The sequence below is a fragment of the Chiloscyllium plagiosum genome, chromosome 33 (assembly GCF_004010195.1).
Source record: "Chiloscyllium plagiosum isolate BGI_BamShark_2017 chromosome 33, ASM401019v2, whole genome shotgun sequence".
Lineage (NCBI taxonomy): Eukaryota > Metazoa > Chordata > Chondrichthyes > Orectolobiformes > Hemiscylliidae > Chiloscyllium > Chiloscyllium plagiosum.
Genome location: NC_057742.1, coordinates 30,939,876 through 30,961,269, shown reverse-complemented (window position 1 = coordinate 30,961,269; position 21,394 = coordinate 30,939,876). Strand labels below are relative to the sequence as shown.

The following is a 21,394-nucleotide window of genomic DNA, read 5'->3' as shown; positions in this document are numbered from 1 at the left end:
CCCCCCAGGCCCACCCCCCCCTCCCATTTATCTCTCAGCCCCCACTGGCCTACAAGCCTCATTCCTGATGAAGGGCTTATGCCCGAAACGTTGATCCTCCTGCTTCTCGGATGCTGCCTGACAGGCTGTGCCACACTCTCGATTCTGATCTCCACCAGCTGCAGTCCTCACTTTCTCCTAGATAGACATTTCCACCTGACTAATATAGTTATTGGTCTTTCAGCTCATTGAACTGTTTCAGTTTTGAGTTTGAGTTCAAGTGTTGATGAGTTGAATGCTTAGCAACTGCTGCAACAATCAATTGGTCTTACAGACTTAACAAACATAGATCCAGCTGCCTGCTCCATGTCAGTTCCCCCACACAGCCTCTGGCCAAGAAGTCCAGCTGCCTTTCTCAGCAGTGGAGATTTTCCTCCACTGTAATGATGTGTCTGGCATGAATCCAGATGGGATAAAATGAATACCATCTTCATCACAACTGCACACTGCTAACCTTTAAGCACATATTTTGCAAAGCTCTGAATCAAAGACCAGTGCAGTCAGCAAGTCAACACACCATATTAAAGAGAATTATATGCATGGTATTTGGTAATGAACATGGCTCAAAAAAATGTTGGTCATTGTCATTAGCTCTTTATTTGATATGAGCTCTTGCCTATTCTCTTACTTTTTAAATTACAGAAAAAGAAACAGTTTATATGAGTTAGTTGGTAACTGGAACTTTTTTCCACCACACACATAGAATAGTCATTCAGATAATGGAACTTCACATATTTTTGAAGATTCTTCCTATTATATTGGAAGATTGATGTTGAATTGCGAGTTCTGGGTGGTTACTGAAAGTTACATTTTCTCTTTGCAATGAGGTGGTAGCAATGTAGGACAAGTTAGTGCTTCTAATGACATTACTATATCTTGAGCTGTGGGGCCAGAAGTCATTTATAATGCAGAGTCGGCTCAAGAAAACATCCTTGACCCACCAACGCCTTAATGGTAGAAAATCCAGACTGACGTCAAGTCTCGAATGGGTAAAACTTCCAAGTCCATTTGAATTTGCAGAAGAGGTATCCAATCCTTCCATTCAAATAATTACTTTGCTCCCCAGAGTCAACCTCTGCCTCCTTTCTCCAGATCTCTGGGGAAGGGCATTAACTGGACCAGTGCAGAATATTTGACACACTCTGCTTTCCTGTTGGCACTTCTCTGTGTCGGTTGGGGAGTAGGATATTGATAGGATGGGGAAAGAGAAATCTAGCTCAGTATACAAATATCTGATTGGTCTTCTTGTCCATGTTAGTCCCTTTCCTGTTGTGTTATGTCTCACAGCAGATGTCCAATATACCTTTAAGGGACATTGTCGTGATAACATCACCATATCATATATGTGAGCCAATGGTCTAAAGGTCTCAGTTTCCATCTTACTGTGTCCTCTTGGAGCATGACTGAGGGAAGCATGTTACAGATTTCACCCAAATTGCTCAGTTTGAGCCCAGAAGGTCACAATTGCATTTGTCATGGACTAGGCCACACTACTCAAAACATCCTTAAGCAGGTAGCCCAGACCATCACTTTGCAATTTGTTTTGGTAAGTGTACAGTGAAAGTTACCCAGAGTAAGCTAGCTAGGTTGACTACCAGGTTTTAAAACGGACAAAAATTTATTCACAACATTACATAATGAAACACAAAGAACTGAATAAAGAATACCTACAGAACTCAGTCTATCCAGACTAGACTTAAGTAAGCTGTTCCGAATATACACAACGGTCCCAATAAGCAAATCCCTTAAACACAGTAAAAATGTATACAGGTCGAAGTTAGAAGGATAGAAGGAGAGAGAGTTTAGCAGCCTTTCTTCACACAGTCCACTGCTGAACTCATCTGCTAACTGAACTTCAGTTTCCAGTACTAGCTACTCCTCTTTCATTAATAAGGTCACTTCTAAACATAAAGGCTTTAACCTAAAGTCTCATCTGTTTACTTATAGACAAAAACACCTCTCAATACCCTTTTATTTCTGTACCAAACCCAGCGATTTCAGAGCCTGGAGTGTTTTATGACCCCTCTGAAAAAGAAATCAAGGACACAGTATCCTTGAGAAAAGGAAGAGCTTTTAGAAAAAAGGACCAGCTTTGTGACACAGTGTGCAGAGGTAGGTACCATGAGCTGTGATAAAAGGATATTGAGTTCTTCAGTACTGTGTGACCCACACCTTGTCACTGTTTTATGAGAGCTAATGTTAAGTACCACAATGTGATAGTGGCAAATTGTCAATATATCTCGCCACATCACACCATGGTGTCATACTGAGTCAATCCTATTCTGCTGCATCATTTGGCTGTTGACCATCCTGCAATTCAAACCTTTCACAGTACCAGCGAGCTAGGAATTGTTGACTGTATGACTCACACTGGATAAACCAAGAATGCAAAAAACATACAGTTTTGAGCAAATTCTTCTGATTAAAACCAAAGGTCAGAATCTTTCTGAGGCATTGATGAGACAAGGAGAGATCCATGCTTCCTCTTTGCAGGAAGGTCTATCAAACCATAAACCCATCGACCAATGGCAAGACCACTGAGGGGGTGGGGGTCTTCCTCAGGAATCAAGGCCACCAGGGAGGAAGGCTTGATAACTGAGAGCTTCCAGCCAATACCCCCCCAGACCGATGCTTAGATAGGGTGCCAGGAATGGGAGGTGGGTATGGTGGGTGACATGGTTGAGTGGGTAGGTGGGTTTGTGGTTGGTTTGGTGATGTCAAGGTGGGCTGTCTGGTTGGGAGCTGGTCAATGGTGAGGCTGAGTGGTCAGGTTGGTCAGGATTGAAAATGGATGGTGAGGGTTAGTCAAGTTTGCAAGAGTCATCAGAGTGATTGGGTCGGATCAGGTCTGGGGATGGATTTTGGGGAGCTTCGGTGGTCTGTATTTGAGGCAAGTTAGTGTCACTGATCAGGGTGTGGGTCAGTTGTATAGTTACTCAGGAGTTAGATTAGGAGCTGGATATTACATGCCCCTGCCACTTCTGTTTTCAGTGGATGTGGGCAAGGCCATGTAATATAGGCTGGCACTCCACATTCCCATCTATGAGGAGAAAGTAAGGACTGCAGATGCTGGAGATCAGAGTCGAGAGTGTGGTGCTGGAAAAGCACAACAGGTCAGGCAGTATCCGAGGAGCAGGAGAATTGACATTTTGGGCAAGAACCTTTAATCAAGAAGATGAAAAGTTCTTGCCCGAAACGTTGATGCTCCTGCTCCTTGGATGCTGCCTGACCTGCTGTGCTTTTCCAGCACCACACTATCAAGTTACTTTCCCATAATGCAAAGGGTGGGTGGATACCAAAATTGGTAACCTGCGCACCGTACATAAATAAATACTGAAGGACCAACTGAGCTTATGAAAAACATAATTGACTCTACTATTATGCCAGCCAAGTCATAAAGCAGTTGGCATGATTTTAAAAAAAAGCATGTGTGGGATTTCTACTTTCTAAAAAAAAGTTTAAGATGCCAGGAAAGAAAGGCGCACTAGTTTGGGTTGAGTGTGCCCTTTGCTCATTAGGATCACTCCCCCAAGAAGATGGTGACACTCTCGTTCCTGCCTGGATGTATTTTAAAAAGTCACCATCTTTCCTGTGCTGCCAAAAGAATCCTGCCCAACGTCCCCAAAATTGGCTCATTCAGAGATCCGTCAGATCCACCTTCAAGGTCCCCCCCTCCCCAAGTTAGGTGATGTCAGCTCACCACAGAAACGGGTTGAAACCAAAACTTTGACTGGTTTCGAGAAGGTGATTGATATAGTTAAGAGAGTCATAAAGCTGTACAGCATGGAAACAGACCCTTTGTCGCAACTCGTCCTTGATGACCAGATATCCCAACCTAATCTAGTCCCATTTGCCAGCACTTGGCCCATATCCCTCCAAACCCTTCCTATTCTTATACCCATCCAGCCTCAACCACTTCCTCTGGCAGCCCATTCCACACACACGTACCACCCTCTGTGTGAAAAAGTTGCCTCTTAGGTCCCTTTTATATCTTTCCCCTCTCACCCTAAACCTATGCCCTCCAGTTCTGGACTCCATCACCCCTGGGAAAAAACCTTGTCTATTTATCATATCCATGCGCCTCATGATTTTATAAACCTCTGTAAGGTCACCTCTCAGCCTCTGACGCTCCAGAGAAAACAACACCAGCCTATTCAACCTCTCCCTTTAACTCAAATCCTCCAATCCTGGCAACATCCTTGTAAATCTGTTCTGACCCTTTCAAGTTTCACAATATCTTTCTGATAGGAAGGAGACCAGATATGCACACAATATTCCAAAAGTGGCCTAACCAATGTCCTGTACAGCCACAACCTGACCTCTCAACTCCTGTACTCAATGCTCTGAACAATAAAGGAAAGCATACCAAACACCTTCTTCACTATCCTATCTATCTGCAACTCTACTTTCAAGGAACTATGAACCTGCACTCCAAGGTCTCTTTGTTCAGCAGCACTCCTAAGGACCTTACCATTAAGTGTATAAGTCCTGCACTGATTTGCTTTTCCAAAATGCAGCACCTCATGTTTATCTAAATTAAACTTCATCTGACACTTCTCAGCCCATTGGCCCATCTGATCAAGTTCTCGTTGTACTCTGAGGTAACCTTCTTTGCTCCCCGTCATACCTCCAATTGTGGTGTCATCTGCAAACCTCTTAGGTCTATAGGGATCAAAGGGCATGTGGAGCAAGCAGGAAGAGGGCACTGAGTTGGATGATCAGCCCTTATCATATTGAATGACAAACCAGGCTTAAAGGGCTGAATGGCCTACTTTTTTTCCTATTATTTCTCTGTTTGTCATAAACTTTCTTTCAGGGATGTGGACAAGCAATTCCTTCCTTAGGAATTGTCTGTCTAACATTTTGCAGGTAACTATCCAGCTCCCAGAGAGAATAACCAGGAACAGATCAGTAACAAATCAGAAACAAAATTCAAAATGAATGTTTGATCATGCTAGAGCTCTATGTTGAGGTATACAAGTTGAGTCAGACCAGTATGCTGCATTCACAAGTTTTAATGTTTCTTCAGAACTGCCTAGAGTCCCCACTTCAACTCAAATCCTTTTCTCAAACAGTCCAGAAGAACAGGAAAATCCCTTTCAGAAATTCAAACTTCCTGAGCAATAGCCACAGAGGCAACATATCAGGAAGTCTGTAGGATGGCATTGACATCTATGGCCATACATCCAGTCTGTGATGACCCAGAGACTAGAAGATCTTGGCTGATATATTTTATACTCATTATCGTGAGCAGAAGTGTTCAATATTCCATTGATATTAAAGGGGTTTAGGTAGGTGACAAATTTTGCTCAAGTTGACTTAGAGTTACACTGTTCTTGCGGACTGTAATATCAGAGGCTACAAACTCCACAATTTGCAGAATCAACTGAGTGAGCTGTTGAACTTACCCTCCGTGTCGAATGGTATTATGTTGCAGTGATTTCCATTACTTGACCAAGGACAGAGAAACACTGCTCCACCTTCTATTATGTTTTCTTGTGTAGTATTTGCCTTGGGGGCACCAATCAGCACACCTGGACTGCAAACAAACAGGAAAATCTTTAAATTATTTTTCTCTGTTGTAATACTTTACTCTTTCAGTTTGTTTGTATCTTACCTCTGAACTAAAAACTTTTTTATTACATTTACTTCTAGTATATCAATTGTGGACAGAATTACTTTGTACACAGAAATTTAGCTGAAACTTTTCTGCATTCAATTATAAATATCTTGGAGGTACTATAGCTGAGATGTGCAAATATGAGATTGTACACTATCATACATGTTCAGTTACGTTAATCTGACATAGAGATTAGATTAATTACAGTGTGGAAACAGGCCCTTCGGCCCAACAAGTCCACACTGAAGCACACCCACCCAGACCCATTCCCCTACACTTAACGATATGGGCAATTTAAAATGGCCAAATCACTTAACCTGCACGTTTTTGGACTATGGGAGGAAACCGGAGCACCCGGAGGAAACCCACACAGACACGGGGAGAATGTGCAAACTCCACACAGTCAATCGCTTGAGGCGGGAATTGAACCTGGGTCTCTGGCGCTGTGAGGCAGCAGTAACAAACCCAGTGACTGAAGTTTGAAATTGAATCAACTTTCCATAATGATCTGATGCACCAAACAAGCAGTTCTGTAGAGCTCCAAAGACTTATGTATTGGGAGCAGGAATAGGCCACTCAGTCCCTAACCTGTTTTGCCACTTGATATGATCATAGCTGATTTAATGGAGGGCTCCCCTCTATATTCCCATCTACCCACCATACCCTTTTACTCTCCTGTCAATCAAAAATGATTATCTCAAATTTAAGAAGATCCAGTGGCTCTATCTCCATTGTTTATCTGGGGAACAGAATTCCACAGACTATCAACCCCAAGTAAAGAAAAGCCCTTATTTGCATTTTAAATGGGAAACCCTTAATTTTTAAACTGTAAGTGCTCTAACTGTCTGAATCAAGATTAGTGGGTAAAATAGCCTTCTCATTCAGAGGTGGGTATCTTTCTGCACACCTTAAAATAACTTGATGAGATCTACCCTTATAGTTGATTGGTTAGACTGCAGGAGCATTACAAGTATCTCAGCCCACACTAGAGAATTATGGTAATATAAGGCAAAACATTCTGGATTTAGGGAAGTGTAATGTGCTCTTATGTCGAACAATGTATTGCATGAACAGAAACTCTCAAAAGAATTCACTATGGTGAAGGGTTATTGTGCATGTCAGAAATCTAACTGAGGAAATCAAACTGATATGTGACACTACCAAATTATTTGACAACAATTTATTTCCAAATTATTAACACATAATTAACAACACCATATACAAAATGACAAGGAAGTCTGATACAGATTTTAACATCAACACATTTCAACTTGAACTTGATTATTTTTTCCCAAATTCTTCTTCCACTGCACGGGAATGATATCCCTCATTTTCTTTCTTCATGTCAACATTATTCATTCCTTCCTCTTTCTCCCCAGTATCTATGTTCAAACTCTTTGAATGTAATCTACTTTTCCACCAAAGCTATTGAGCTGTCTTTCATACCATATTTTAGCCCATCTCCTAGCTTTGGTCTTGCAATCACTCACATCATGTTTCTCTGTTTCAGGGTTCTAGCAGTGCATTAAGCTTGCAAGTAAATTCGCCTACATTTATTTGAAACTGTTGTAAGTGCAGAGATCCAAAGGCAAACACATAACTTCTCAGCTGAGCACTGAATCCTTTGATTTATGACATACAAAATGCAGGGTAAAGAGTCATAATCTATTTGTAGTCCTCAGTTGAAGAATAGAAATATAAACCACTCAAGCAACTGTATTGCATTTTTTCACCTCATTACAATGTGCTAACTTGTATAAAGTACAAATACAAGTGGTTTCCTACTGGAAAAGATACTGTAGCCAAGAAAATAAATCAGGTCTTCACAACTGATCTTGGAGGCACCTGTTGGGGAGAGGTCACAGCACAGAAATAGATAAGTCAATAGTTTTACGTGTAGCCTTGCTGTAAATCTACAATAGTGACTAGAGTGGGTTCGTTCTTAATTGTATGTTTTAATTAGGATCTGTCTCTTGATTTAATTATAAGCCAGAAGTATTAAGTTAGTCTGGAACAGTGTTTTGCAGAGCAATAAGATGGCGCTATTTTGTGGGTCTGTAGATTGGAAGAAGCAAAATAGCTTTTAGTAGAGTGATGTGCTCTTCTTGTTGGTTGTGGAAGTTTTGAGAGAGAGTTGAAGGGTTACTGAGGATTATATCTGCAATAAATGTCATTGGTTGTGAATCCTGTCATATCAAATGTATCAGTTGGAGCTACAGTTAGAGGCAATGAGGAATTTACAAGAGTTAGGGAATGTGATGGATAGCAGCTATAGGAAGGGAAATAAAGCCACAATTACAGTCAGGTAGATGGGTTAGCTCCAAGAAAGGTAGGACAGGTAGATGGGTAGTACAGGAGTCTTCTGTAGCTATCCCCATTTCAAACAAGTGTGCTGTTTTGGAAAATGTAGGGGGTAATGGACTCTCAAAGGAATGTAGCATGAACAGACAAGTTTCTGATACTGAGACTGGCTCTAAAGTAATGAGGGGTACATCAGGTTCCAAGCGATCAATTGTGTTAGGGGACTCTCTAGTCAGGGGCACAGACAGACGTTTCTGTGGCCAGCAGTGAAAAACAGAATGGTGTGTTGCCTCCCTGGTGCCAGGATCAAAGATGTCTCAGAGATGATGCAGAATGTTCTCAAGGGGAAGAGGGCCCAGCAGGAGGTCATTGTACACATTGGTGCCAATGACATAGGAAGGGAAAAGGATGAGATTTTGAAGGGAAAATATGGAAAGTTAGGTAGGAATTTAAAAAGGAGGTCCTTGAGGGCAGTAATATCTGGATTGCTCCCGGTGTTATGAGCTAGCGAGGGTAGGAATAGGAGGATAGAGCAGATGAATGTATGACTGAAGAGCTGGTGTATGAGAGAACAATTCACATTTTTGGGGTAGAAGTGACGTGCATAGTAAGGATGGATTGCACCTGAATTGGAAGGAGACTAAAATACTGGCAGGGAGATTTGCTAGACAGTGTTGAGAAGATTTGTAGCTCAACTATGTATTTGTAGCTCCAAGCATGGTATTCCAACTGGAACTCTATCAACAGATACATTGACTCGGATCCCATTTACCACCCCATGAGAAAAAGAATAGGAAATGGCGTCACTGTAGGAAATGATGTCACCACAGGAAATGACATCATCACCAACCCTAGGAAACTCAAACATATAAATAGAAAGTGGACTACATCACCAGTGCTTCGTTCGGAGGCTCACTGAAGATGTTACCTAGTATGGTGACGAAACATCTGAAAATGCACCTTCCAGCTTTGCAAGCAAACCTACATCTAGAGATTTACTAGTGCTGCTCAGGAGGATTTAATTTAGTAAAGTGAGGGTATGGGACCCAGGGAGATACTGAGGAAAGAGATCAATCTGAGGCTGGTACAGTTAAGAAAAGAAGTGAGTCAAACAGGACAGGCAGGATCAAAGCAGAGAACAAGGTAGGACTGATAAATTAAACTGCATTTATTTCAATGCAAGATACCTAACAGGGAAGGCAGATGAACTCAGGGCATGGTTAGGGACATGGGACTGGGATATAATAGCAATTACAGAAATGTGCTCAGGGCTGGACAGGACAGGCAACTTAATGTTCCAGGATACAAATGCTTTAGGAAGGATAGAAAGGAAGGCAAGAGAGGAGGGAGAGTGGCGTTTTTGATAAGGGATAGCATCACAGCTGTGCTAAGGGAGGATATTCCCAGAAATACACCCAGAGAAGTTATTTGGGTGGAACTGAGAAACAAGAAAGGGATGATCACCTTATTGGGATTGTATTATAGATCCCGGAATAGTCAGAGGGAAATTGAGAAACAAATTTGGAATGAGATTTCAGTTATCTGTAAGAATAATAGGGTGGTTGTGGTAGGGGACTTTAACTTTCCAAACATAGACTGGGACTGCCATAGTGTTCAGGGTTTAGATGGAGAGGAATTTGTTAAGTGTGTACAAGACAATTTTCTGATTCAGTATGTGGATGTACCTACTAGAAAAGCTGCAAAACTTGACCTACTCTTGGGAAATAAGGCAGGGCAGGTGACTGAGGTGTCAGTTGGGGAGCACTTTGGGGCCAGCGACCATAATTCTATTAGTTTTCAAATAGTGATGGAAAGGGATAGACCAGATCTAACAGTTGAAGTTCTAAATTGGAGAAAGGCTAATCTTGATGGTATTAGGCAAGAACTTTCAAAAGCTGATTGGGTGCAGAAGTTTGCAGATAAAGGGACAACTGGAAAATGAGAAGCCTTCAGAAATGAGATAATGAGAGTCCAGAGAAAGTACCTTCCTGTTGGGGTGAATTTCCTGAAGAAGGGCTCATATCCAAAACGTCGATTCTCCTGCTCCTTGGATGCTGCCTGACCTGCTGCGCTTTTCCAGCAACACATTTTCAGGGGTGAAAGGAAAGGCTGTTAAGTGTCAGGAATAGTGGATGACTAAAGAAATTGAGGGTTTGGTTAAGAAAAAGAAGGAAGCATATGTCAGATATAGGCAGGAAAGATTGAGTGAATCCTTAGTGTATAAAGGCAATAGGAGTATACTTAAGAGGGAAATCAGGAAGGAAAAAAGGGGACATGAGATGGCTTTGGCAAATAGAGTTAAGGAGAATCCAAAGGGTTTTTACAAATATATTTAGGACAAAAGCGTAACTAGGGAGCTAATACAGCCCCTCAAAGATCAGCAAGGTGGCCTTTGTGTGAAGCTGCAGGGGACGGGGGAGATACTAAACGAGTATTTTGCATCAGTGTTTACTGTGGAGAAGGACATGGAAGATATAGAATGTGGGGAAATAGATGGTGACATCTTGAAAAATGTCCATATTACAGAGGGAAGTGATGGATGTCTTGAAACACATAAAGGTGGATAAATCCCCTGGACCTGATCAGGTGTACCCTAGAACTCTATGAGAAGCTAGGGAAGTGATTACTGGGCCCCTTGCTAAGAATATTTGTATCAATCAATAGTCACAGGTGAGGTGCCAGAAGACTGGAGGTTGGCTAATGAGGTATTTAAGATAGGTGGTAAGGACAAGCCAGGGAACTATAGACCGGTGAGCCTGACGTCGGTGGTGGGCAAGTTGCTGGAGAGAATCCTGAGAGACAGGATTTACAAGTATTTGGAAAGGCAAGGATTGATTAGGGTTAGTCAACATGGCTTTGTGTGTGGGAAGTCCTGTCTCATGATTGAGTTTTTTTGAAAAATTAATGAAGAGGATTGATGAGGGCAGAGCATTGGACCTGATCTATATGGACTTCAGTAAGGTGTTCGACAAGGTTCCCATGGGAGATTGGTTAGCAAGCTTAGGTCTGGTGGGATGTAGGGAGAACTAGCCATTTGGATACAGAACTGGTTGAAAGGTAGAAGACAGAAGGTGGTGGAGGAGGGTTGTTTTTCAGACTGGAGGCCTGTGTCCAGTGGAGTACCACAAGGATTGGTGCTGGGTCCACTACTTTTCATCATTTATGTAAATGATTTGGATATAAACATAGGAGGTATAGTTAGTAAGTTTGCAGATGGCACCAAAATTGGAGATGTAGTGGGACTGTTTTCCCTGGAGCGTCGAAGGTTACCTTAAATTACAGCGGGATCTTGATCAGATGAGCCAATGGGCTAATGGGTGGCAGATGGAGTTTAATTTAGATATATGCGAGGTGCTGCATTTTGGGAAAGCAAATCTTAGTAGGACTTTGTTAGAAATCACACAACACCAGGTTATAGTCCAACAGGTTTAGTTGGAAGCACACTAGCTTTCGGAGCGACGCTCCTTCATCAGGTGATCAGGCTGGGACTGTATTCCCTGTAGCTTCAAAGGCTGAGGGGTGACCTTATAGAGGTTTATAAAATCATGAGGGGCATGGATAGGATAAATAGACAAAGTTTTTTCCCTGGGGTGGGGGAGTTCAGGAATAGAGGGCATAGGTTTAGGGTGAGAGGAGAAAATTATAAAAGGGGCCTTAGAGGCAATGGTGGAGGCTGATACAAGTGAGACATTTAAAAGGCATTTGGATGGGTATATGGGTATATGAATAGGAAGGGATGAATAGGAGGGATATGGGCCAGGTGCTGGCAAATGGAACTAGATTAGGTTGGGATATCTGGTAGGAATGGACAAGTTGGAATGAAGGGTCTGTTTCATGCTGTATACCTCTCTGACTATATGACTCTAATCTAGCCAATATTTGTTATTAGTTTCTATTTACCTTTGAGATGGTTGTTGTGAGTTACTAGAGGAGAAGGCAAAGCCCCAAATAAAAGACTTCGTTAATACATATACACAAAAATATGTGGAAATTGCAAAGACAATGGGATAACTGGAGGCAATTAGTTACTGGTTATCATTTCCATTGCCCTTGGCCTTATTTACAAACCTCTTGTTTCCTTCTCATTCAGGAAGACCTAGCCATAAGAAAAACATTTCATTTTTATATAGTGCTTTTCAAATATTACAAAAGTTCCAAGTGCACCTCACAGGAATATTATAAATGAAGAGTATGACAGGGTGTCACATATGGGGATTTTAGATCAAAAAGCTTGGCTTTAAACAGCTTTTTTGTGAAGAAAGTGAAGTAGAGGGGCAACAGGTGTCGGGAGAAATTCCAGGAATTGAGGCTGAGATATCTGTCAGTACAATGACCAACGGTGAAGTACTTAATGCTGGGGATGCACAAAAAGCCAAAGTTAGAGTGTGGGCGTATGGGTTTGTTTGGCTGGAAGAGATTGTAAAAGTAGGGAAGCGTGAGGCTTGGAAACAAGGATGAGAATTTGTAATCGAGATATGGCTTTCCAGTCAGTCAGTGTAGGTCAGACAGCACGGGGGGAATGGGGGAAAGGCATCGGCTATGAATTAAGCTGTGGACAGTGGAGGATCAGGTATGGGAAATGGCAAGGCTGCAGAAGGGCTTGAATTGTGGAGAATGAAGTAGCAGATGGAATACAATAAGGGAGAATGTGATGTAATGCACTTTGATAGGAAGATTAGAGGCATAGATTCTTTTCTAAATGCGGAAAGGCTTTAGAGGTCTGAAGCACAAAGGGTCTTAATTGAGGATTCTCTTAAGGTAAACATGTAGATTCAGTTGGTAGTTAGAATGGCAAATTCAATGTCAGCATTCATTTCAAGAGAGTTAAAAGAGCAGAGATGTACTGCTGAGGCTGTATATGGCTCTGGTCAGGCCACAATTGGGATGTTGTGAGCAGTTTTGGGCTCTGTATCTAAGGAAGGATATGTTGGCATTGGTCAGGGTCCACAGGCGTTTTACAAGAATGAACCTGGGGATGAAAGGCTTGTCATATGAGGAGCGGTTGAGGACATTGAGTCTATCCTTGATGGAGTTTAGAAGAATGAGAGGAGATCTGATTGAAACTTATGGAATACTAAGAGGCCTGGATAGAGTGAGTGTAGAGAAGATGTTTCCACCAGGAGGAAAGACCTGAGGCCACAGCTTTAGAGTGAAGGGGCAAGTTCTTTAGAACTGAGAAGAGGAGAAGCTTTCTCAGCCAAAATGTGGTGAATCTGTGGAACACATTGCCACAGAAGGCAGTGGAGGAGGTTGAGTCTTTGAGTGATTGAAAACAGAAATAGACAGTTTCTTGATTAGTGAGGAGATCAAAAGTTATGGGGAGAAGGCAGGAGAATGGGGTTGAGAAACATCTAGGCCATAAACATATGGCAAAGCAGGCTTGATAGATCAAATGGTCTAATTCCGCTCATATATCTTATGGTTTGGGCGACCATCATTTCAATCTCTGACCTCAAATGTACTATGGAAGCAGGAAGAGAAGCCATTGTAAATGATTTTCCAGCTATGGTTGAACCTATGAGAATGGAACAACGTGAGAGCAGTCCCACCCAGCTGAATGTTAGCAGAGACATACTTAAGGAGGATGGTGTTATACTGTGTCAAATACTGTAGACAACTTAATAAGATCAAGGAAGGAAAGTTCATCTTTCTCACTGTCACATAGGGTTCTTTTCTCAATGTTGATAGAATTCAATCCTGTACTGTGGTAGGTACAACAATCTGTTTGGAGGGATTCAAACGGAAGTTTTGGGAAAGCTGGGAATAGATTTGGAAGATAATGGAATTTCAAGATCTTAGATTGGAGATGGGACAGGACTTTGAAATGTCAAAGAGTCAGTGGTTGGGGTTTTTGAGAGGGTGATGGCAACAGATTAAAGGATAAATATCTGAAGAGAGTTTCTATTGGCTCAGCTGAGGTTCAGGGAAGCTGGGTGATTGGCGGTTCAGTGGGAATAGGACCAAGGGATCAGGAGGTTAGTCTCTGTTGATGATGAAACAATCAAGGCAGATGTATGAACAAAATAATTTCAAGGAGCGCATGAGGGGGCACTGGAGAGAGACTAGAGGCAGACAGAGTTTGTCCAGGGTAGCAGGGTATTAGTAAGGGAAACACAGCCAGATTATTGGAAGGGAGACACTCAACATCATGGTATCAAAGGGCTCCGTCAGCTCCTCGCACTTGTTTTTGGAGATGAGGAAGGAAGGACAGGGGAGATTAGTCTGAGAAGACTTTTTGCAATAGGGAAAGAATTCCTATGGTTTCCTGTGAAATCCGCCATGTTCTGGAAATGATATATTGGTTTGGCAGCTGAGTGCAGGAGCTAATAATATTTTATCTGGACCAACCAGAGGTCTGGATTGTAGCTTGTTTATTCAGTTGTCTCTACATTCTCTCTGAGTCTGTATTCCTTGGATTTAAGGAAGGTCAAGGCAGTACAAGGAGGATGGTGAGAGAATTATGGCTTTATTGAGGACTGGGACATTGAAGATGGAGGTGAGGCTGTTGAACAGCTATAGAAATGTTCTGGTGAATAGAGGACCAAGGGATACACACTTTGGAATTTTGAAAGTGCAATTGTAACTAAATGGGGGGACAGTTTATTTTCCCAGGAATGGGTACAGAAGGAGATAGGGTTTTAGGCACAAAAAGGGGATCTGAATGTTGAATGATACAGAAAATGGTCATAGATGGCCTTACCTGCAAATGAAACAATGGAACTAGCAAGGCCATATGAAGAAACAAGTTCAAAAGGGGCCCATGATTACTGCTAAGAGGGTTTTCATGGAGTCAGAGATTTAGGGAGGACAAGGCTTGATTGTATAAGTTAAGGATAAGAACAATCAAATGCAACATATTCATTATTTGAGCACATATAAAGAAGCAATATTGTCTTTGGAACAGTGAGTAGGGTGGGGAGTTATTCACTTGCAATGTTTCTCCGTGAGTAAATGGAAACTGAGTAAAGATTGACTTTTAGTTCCCTTTTTCACCAGCTGGCTTTCCAAAGTTTAACAATAAGAGGACAGTGAATTCAGAGAAGAGAACAAGATAAATAATGCGGTGTTTGAAACCAATCCACTTCTAAATGTTTACATGGCTGTCCTTCAACCTATAACTATGGTATTTCTTTCCATAACTTTAAGGCTCTCTGTCCTAAAAAAATGAGCTTTCTTCATACATCGATGTCCATTCCTTCTAGATCCTTCAATAACTGGAAACAGTCTATTTCTGCCTAATCTCTCCAAAGAATTAATTTCTATTTATATGGCATTTTCACCACTTCAGGACTTTCTGATGTAATTGCTAGTTGTGAAACATTTTCTGAACTGCCATCAATGTTGTGCTGTAAAAGATGCAGCAGCAAGCTCCCACACACAGCAATGAGAAAAATGCCTGGATGACCAGATTGTTAACCATTGCCTTGGGCACTGAGTATCACTTGCCAATGTTCTCCTCAAGTAGTGCCATGGGATATTTTCTACCTGCCTGAGAAAACCAACAGTGCTCAGTTTAACATCCCATCTGACACACAACATTTCTGTCAGTGCCCAATTCCCTCAGTACTGCAATGGAATATCAGCATAAATTGCCATCCTTGTGGTAAAGTACCATCTTCACTTGAAATGGAGTGTGTTACTTAAAAATAAAAACTCTATCCCCCACAACTCCAATTTGTTGCTATATATTATCCTCATCAATCCTTCTTCAGTGTTATCTGAATCTCTTGCTCTTAAGACGCCTCCCCATCTTTATTGCCTCACGCATTTTTTCTCTTCCTCTCAATGCCTGAGAATTTGAGTACAAGTAATTTAGTTCATTGACACTTCTGAAGATTCTATTGAATATCTGCTACTCAAAACTTTCACTTTCTGAAGAAACTAGACAAGTTATAGAGTCATAGAGTCATAAAGCATGGAAACAGACTCTTCAGTCCAAACAGTCCATGCTGACCATGTCCCCAAATTAAACTAATTCCACCTGCCTGTGCTTGGTTCAAGCTTCTCCAAACCTTTCCTATTCATGTTCTTATCAAAATGTCTTTTAAATATTGTAACTGTACCAGATGCCACCCACTTTCTCTGGCAATTCATTCCACGCATGAACCACTCAGTGTAAAAATATTGTCTCTCATGTCCTTTTTAAATCTTTCTCGTCTCACCTTAAAAAATACCTCCCAGTTTATAAGGTTGCCCCTCAACTTCCTACACTCCAATGAAAAATGCCCAGTCTTTCCAGTCTATTTTTATATCTCAAAGATATCTTCAGCGGCAACATCCTGGTAAGTCTTTTCTGAACCCTCTCCAGTTTAATATAATATCCTTCCTAGAACCGGACACAGTATTCCAGAAGAGGCCTCACCAACATCCTGTACAACCTGAACATGGCGTCCCAACTCCTATACTCAAAGGTCTAAGCAATGAAGGCAAGTGTGCTAAACACCTTTTTAACCACATTGTTTATCTGTGCTGCAAATTTCAGACTTACTTGAACTCCCTAGGTCTCTCTGTTCTACCATTCCACCCAGAGCCCTACCATTAATTGTATAAGTGTTGACCTTATTTGTTTTACCAAAATGAAATAGTTCACATTTATCTAAACCCCATCTGCCATTCCTCAGCCCATTGACCCAATACATCGATATTTCTTTGTAACCTTAGATAACCTTCTTCACTGTCCACTAAACCACCAAATTTGGTGTGATCTGCAAACTTACTAACTATGTCTCCTATATTCTCATTCAAATCATTTATATAAATGACAAACAAAAGTGAACCCAGTACCAGTCCCTGAAGCATACCGTTGGTCACAGGCCTCCAGTCCAAAGAACAGCATTCCACCACCACCCTCTGTCTCCTACCATTTAGCCAATTTTGTATCCATTTGGCAAGCTCACCCTGAATCTCATGTGATCTAACTTTATTAATTAGTCTACCATGTGGAGCTTTGTAAAAGGCTTTACTAAAGTCCAAGTAAACAGTGTCTACTACTCTGCCCTCATCAATCCTTTTGGTTGTTGCATTAAAAAACTCAATGCAGTTTGCATAAAACCATGCTGACCTTATCTAATCATAGAAATTCCTATCCCTACTGTGTGGAACAGGCCATTTGGCCCAACAAGTCCACACAGACACTCAGAAGGCTATCCCACCCAGACCTATTCCCCTACCCTATTATTTTACATGGTGGCTCAGCTTTTAGACCTGCTGCCTCACAGCGCCAGGGACCTTAGATCAATTCTAGCCTTGGGCAACTTTCTGTGTTGGAGTTTGCAAATTCTCCCCATGTCTGTTTGGGTTTCCTCTGGGTGCTCAGGTTTCCTCCCACAGTTCAAAGATGTGCAGATTAGATGAATTGGCCAGACTAAATTGCCGCTAGTGTTTAGAAATGTGTAGGTTAGGTGCATTAGTCAGGGGGGTTTAAACTAATGTGGCAGGGGGATGGAAACCAAAATTAGGTTAGTGGAGATAGTAACTAAAGCCTGTAAGGAACTAGATAATGAAGTCAGCGTGACTTAGGGGAAGAATAGGCAGGGAACAGATGATGAATGCAAAGGGACATGTGGTCTGAGGTGGATTTGTTTTAATGTGAAAAGTGTAGTAGGTAAGGCAGATGAACTTAGGGCTTGGATTAGTACCTGGGAGAATAATGTTGTCGCTATTACTGAGACTTAGTTGAGGGAAGGGCAAAATTGGCAACGAAATATCACAGGATATAGATGCTTCCGGTGGGTTAGAGAGGGAGGTAAAATGGGTGGAGGAGTTGCATTATTGGTCAGAGAGGATATCACAGTTGTGCTGAAGGAAGATACTATTGAGGACTCGAGCAGTGAGGCAATATGGGCACAGCTCAGAAATAGGAAGGGTGTTGGGAGATTTTAATGTTCCCAACATTGACTGGGGTTCACTTAGTGTTAGAGGTCTAGATGGGGCAAAATTTGTAAGTAGCATCCAGTAGGGTTTTCTAGAACAGTATGTAAATAGACCAACTCAGGAAGGGGTCATTCTGGACCTGGTGTTGGGGAATGAGCCCGGCCAGGTGGTTGAAGTTTCAGTAGGGGATTACTTTGGGAATAACGATCACAGTTCCGTAAGTTTTAGAACACTCATGTACAAAGACGAGAGTGGTCCTAAAGTAATAGTTCTAACTTGGGGGCAGGCCAACCAAAGCAGAATTCAGCAGAAGCTGGAGAATGTGGATTGTGAGGAGCTGTTTGAAGGAAAATCCACATTTGATCTATGGGAGGCTTTTAAAGAGGGCTGATTAGAGTGCAAGATAGATATGTCCCTGTGAAAATGAGGGAGAGAAATGGCAATGTTAGGGAACCATGGATGACAGGTGAAATTGTGAGACTAGCTAAGAGGGAAAAGGAAGCATACATAAGGTATAGGCAACTGAAAACAGATGAAACTTTGGAAGAATATCGGGAAAGTAGGACCAACATGAAATGAGGAATTAAGAGGGCTAAAAGGGGTCATGAAATATCTTTAGCAAATGGCGTTAAGAACAAAGAACAAAGGACAAAGAAAGTTTACAGCCCAAGAACAGGTCCTTTGGCCTCCAAGCCTGAGCAGATCCAAATGTACTGTCTAAACCTGTTGGTCAATTCCCTCTGCTCCTCACCTACTCATGCACCTGTCCAGATGCATCTTAAATGAATCTACCATGCCTGCCTCTACCATCTCTGCTGGCAACGCGTTCCAAACGCCCACCACCCTCTGTGTGAAGTATTTGCCGCGTGTATCCCCCTTAAACTTTCCACCTCTCACGTTGAAAGCATGACCTCTCATTATTGAATCCTTCACCCTGGGAAAGAGCTTGTCTCTATCCACCCTGTCTCTACCCTGATTTTGTAAACCTCAATCAGGTCCCCCCCCCATCTCCTTTTTTCTAGTGAAAATAAACCTAACCTACTAAAGGAAAATTCCAAAGTCTTTTATTCGTATATAAGGAGCAAGAGGGTAGCTAGAGAAAGGGTTGGCCACTCAAGGACAAAGGAGGAAAGTTATGCATGGCGTCAGAGAAACTGGATGAGATTCTTAATAAGTACTTTGCATCAGTATTCACCAAGAAGTGGGACATCATCGATGCTGAGGTTAGGGATAGATTTTAATTACTCCAGGTCAAGTCGGCATAAGGAGGGAGAAAGTATTGGATATTCGAAGAGACATTAAGATGGACAAGTCCCCAGGTCCGGATGGGATTCATCCCAGGTTACTGAGGGAAGCAAGAGAGGAAATCGCTGGGGCCTTAACAGATATCCTTGAACATGGGTGAGGTCCTGGAGGACTGGAGAATTGCTAATGTTGTCCCCTTGTTTAAAAAGGGTAGCAGGGATAATCCAGGTAATTATAGACCAGTGAGCCTGATGTCAGTGATAGGGAAGCTGCTGGAGAAGATACTGAGGGATATGATCTATTCACATTTGGAAGAAAATGGGCTTATCAGTGATAGGCAGCATGGTTTGTGCAGGGAAGTTCCCGTCATACCAACTTAATAGAATTCTTTGAGGTGGTGACAAAGTTGATTGATGAGAGTAGGGCTGTAAATGTCATATACATGGACTTCAGTAAAGCATTCAATAAGGTTCCCATGGTAGGCAGATGGAGGAAGTGAAGTCACATGCGGTCCAGGGTGTACTAACTAGATGGATAGAGAACTGGCTGGTCAGTAGGATACAGAGAGTAGTAGTCGAAGGGTGTTTCTCAAAATGGAGAACTGTGACCATTGGTGTTCCACAGGGATCTGTGTTGGGACTACTGTTGTTTGTGACATACATAAATGGTCTGGAGGAATGTATAGGTGGTCTGATTAGCAAGTTTGCAAGTGACACTAAGATTGGTGGAGTAGCAGATAGTGAAGGGGACTGTCGGAGAATGCAGCAGAATATAGACAGATTGGAGAGTTGAGCAGAGAAATGGCAGATGGAGTTCAATTGGAGAAAATGAGCGGTGATGCATTTTGGAAGATCCAATTCAAGAGCGAACTATACGGTAAATGGAAAGCCCTGGGGAAAATTGATTTAGAGAGAGGTCTGGGTGTTCAGGTCCATTATATCCTGAAGGTGGCATCGCAGATTGATAGAGTGGTCAAGAAGACATACGGCATGCTTTCCTTCATCGGACGGGCTTTGAGTAGAAGAGTAGGCAGGTCATGTTACAGTTGTATAGGATTTTGGTTTGGCCCTATTTGGAATACTGTGTACAGTTCTGGTTGCCACATTACCAAAAGGATGTGGATGTTTTGGAGAGGGTGGAGAGGAGGTTCACCAGGATGTTGCCTGGTATGGAGGGTGCTAGATATGAAGAAAGGTTGAGTGGATTAGGATTATTTTCATTAGAAAGGTGGAGGTTGAGGGGGGAACCTGATTGAGGTCTACAAAATCATGAGAAATATAGACAGGGTGGATAGCAAGAAGCTTTTTCTGAGAGTGGGGCACTGAATTACTAAGGGTTCATGAGTTCAAGGTGAGATGGGAAAAGTTTAGGGGAGATATGCATGAAAAGTTCTTTACTCAGAGTGTGGTGGGTGCGTAGAACGCGTTGCCAATGGAGGTGGTAGAGGTGGGCATGATAGCATCATTTAAGATGTACCTAGACAGATACACGAATGGGCAGGGAGCAAATGGATACAGATCATTAGAAAATAGTTGACAGGTTTAGGTAGAGGATCTGGATCAGTGCAAGCTTGGAGGGCCAAAGGGCCTGTTCCTGTGCCGCCATTTTCTTTGTTCTTTCGTTCTTTGAAATGTCAAGTAATAGGGCAAGAGAATGGATCTGGGTGGGATACTCTTTGGAGGGTTGGTGTGGACTTGTTGGGCCAAATGGCCTGTTTCCACACTGTAGGGAATCCATTAATTTCCATGAATCCGTGCCTCTCCAAATGTTTGTAAACTCAGAATTACCTCCAATGACTTACCCACCGCCAATATGGTAGTGATGCTGTTGTGATGTCTGGTTGCAATTTCATTTTATAAAAATAATTTTTAAAAATAAGTTGGTGGCAGACTGAGACAGAAAGTTTGTCCAGCAGGCTAAGATAAAAGGTAGGGAGGAGGGACTTGGGGGAGGGGCGTTGGAAATGTGATAAGTGGAAAGAGATTTTATAAAAATAATTTTTAAAAATAAGTTGGTGGCAGACTGAGATTTATCCTTAATTGCCATGAAAAGTTGGTAAGTGGGTTTGCTTCTGTTTGAAGCAGAAAGTGAGGTCTGCAGTTGCTGGAGATCAGAGCTGAAAATGTGTTGCTGGAAAAGCGCAGCAGGTCAGGCAGCATCCAGGGAACAGGAGAATCGACGTTTCGGGCATAAGCCCTTCTTCAGGAATAAGGAAAGTTTGTCCAGCAGGCTAAGATAAAAGGTAGGGAGGAGGGACTTGGGGGAGGGGCGTCGGAAATGTGATAAGTGGAAAGAGGTCAAGGTGAGGGTGATAGG

General features: G+C 42.2%; 1 protein-coding gene across 1 annotated transcript in view; it reads right to left on the bottom strand.

Moving 5' to 3' along the window:
• Nucleotides 1–21,394, bottom strand: part of LOC122539982 (integrin alpha-8-like) — a 108,375-nt gene that overhangs the window by 81,247 nt on the left and 5,734 nt on the right. Inside the window, exon 2 of the mRNA XM_043675234.1 lies at nt 5,448–5,578. Coding sequence (XP_043531169.1) covers nt 5,448–5,578 — 131 coding nt within the window. The remainder of the gene's footprint in view (nt 1–5,447; nt 5,579–21,394) is intronic.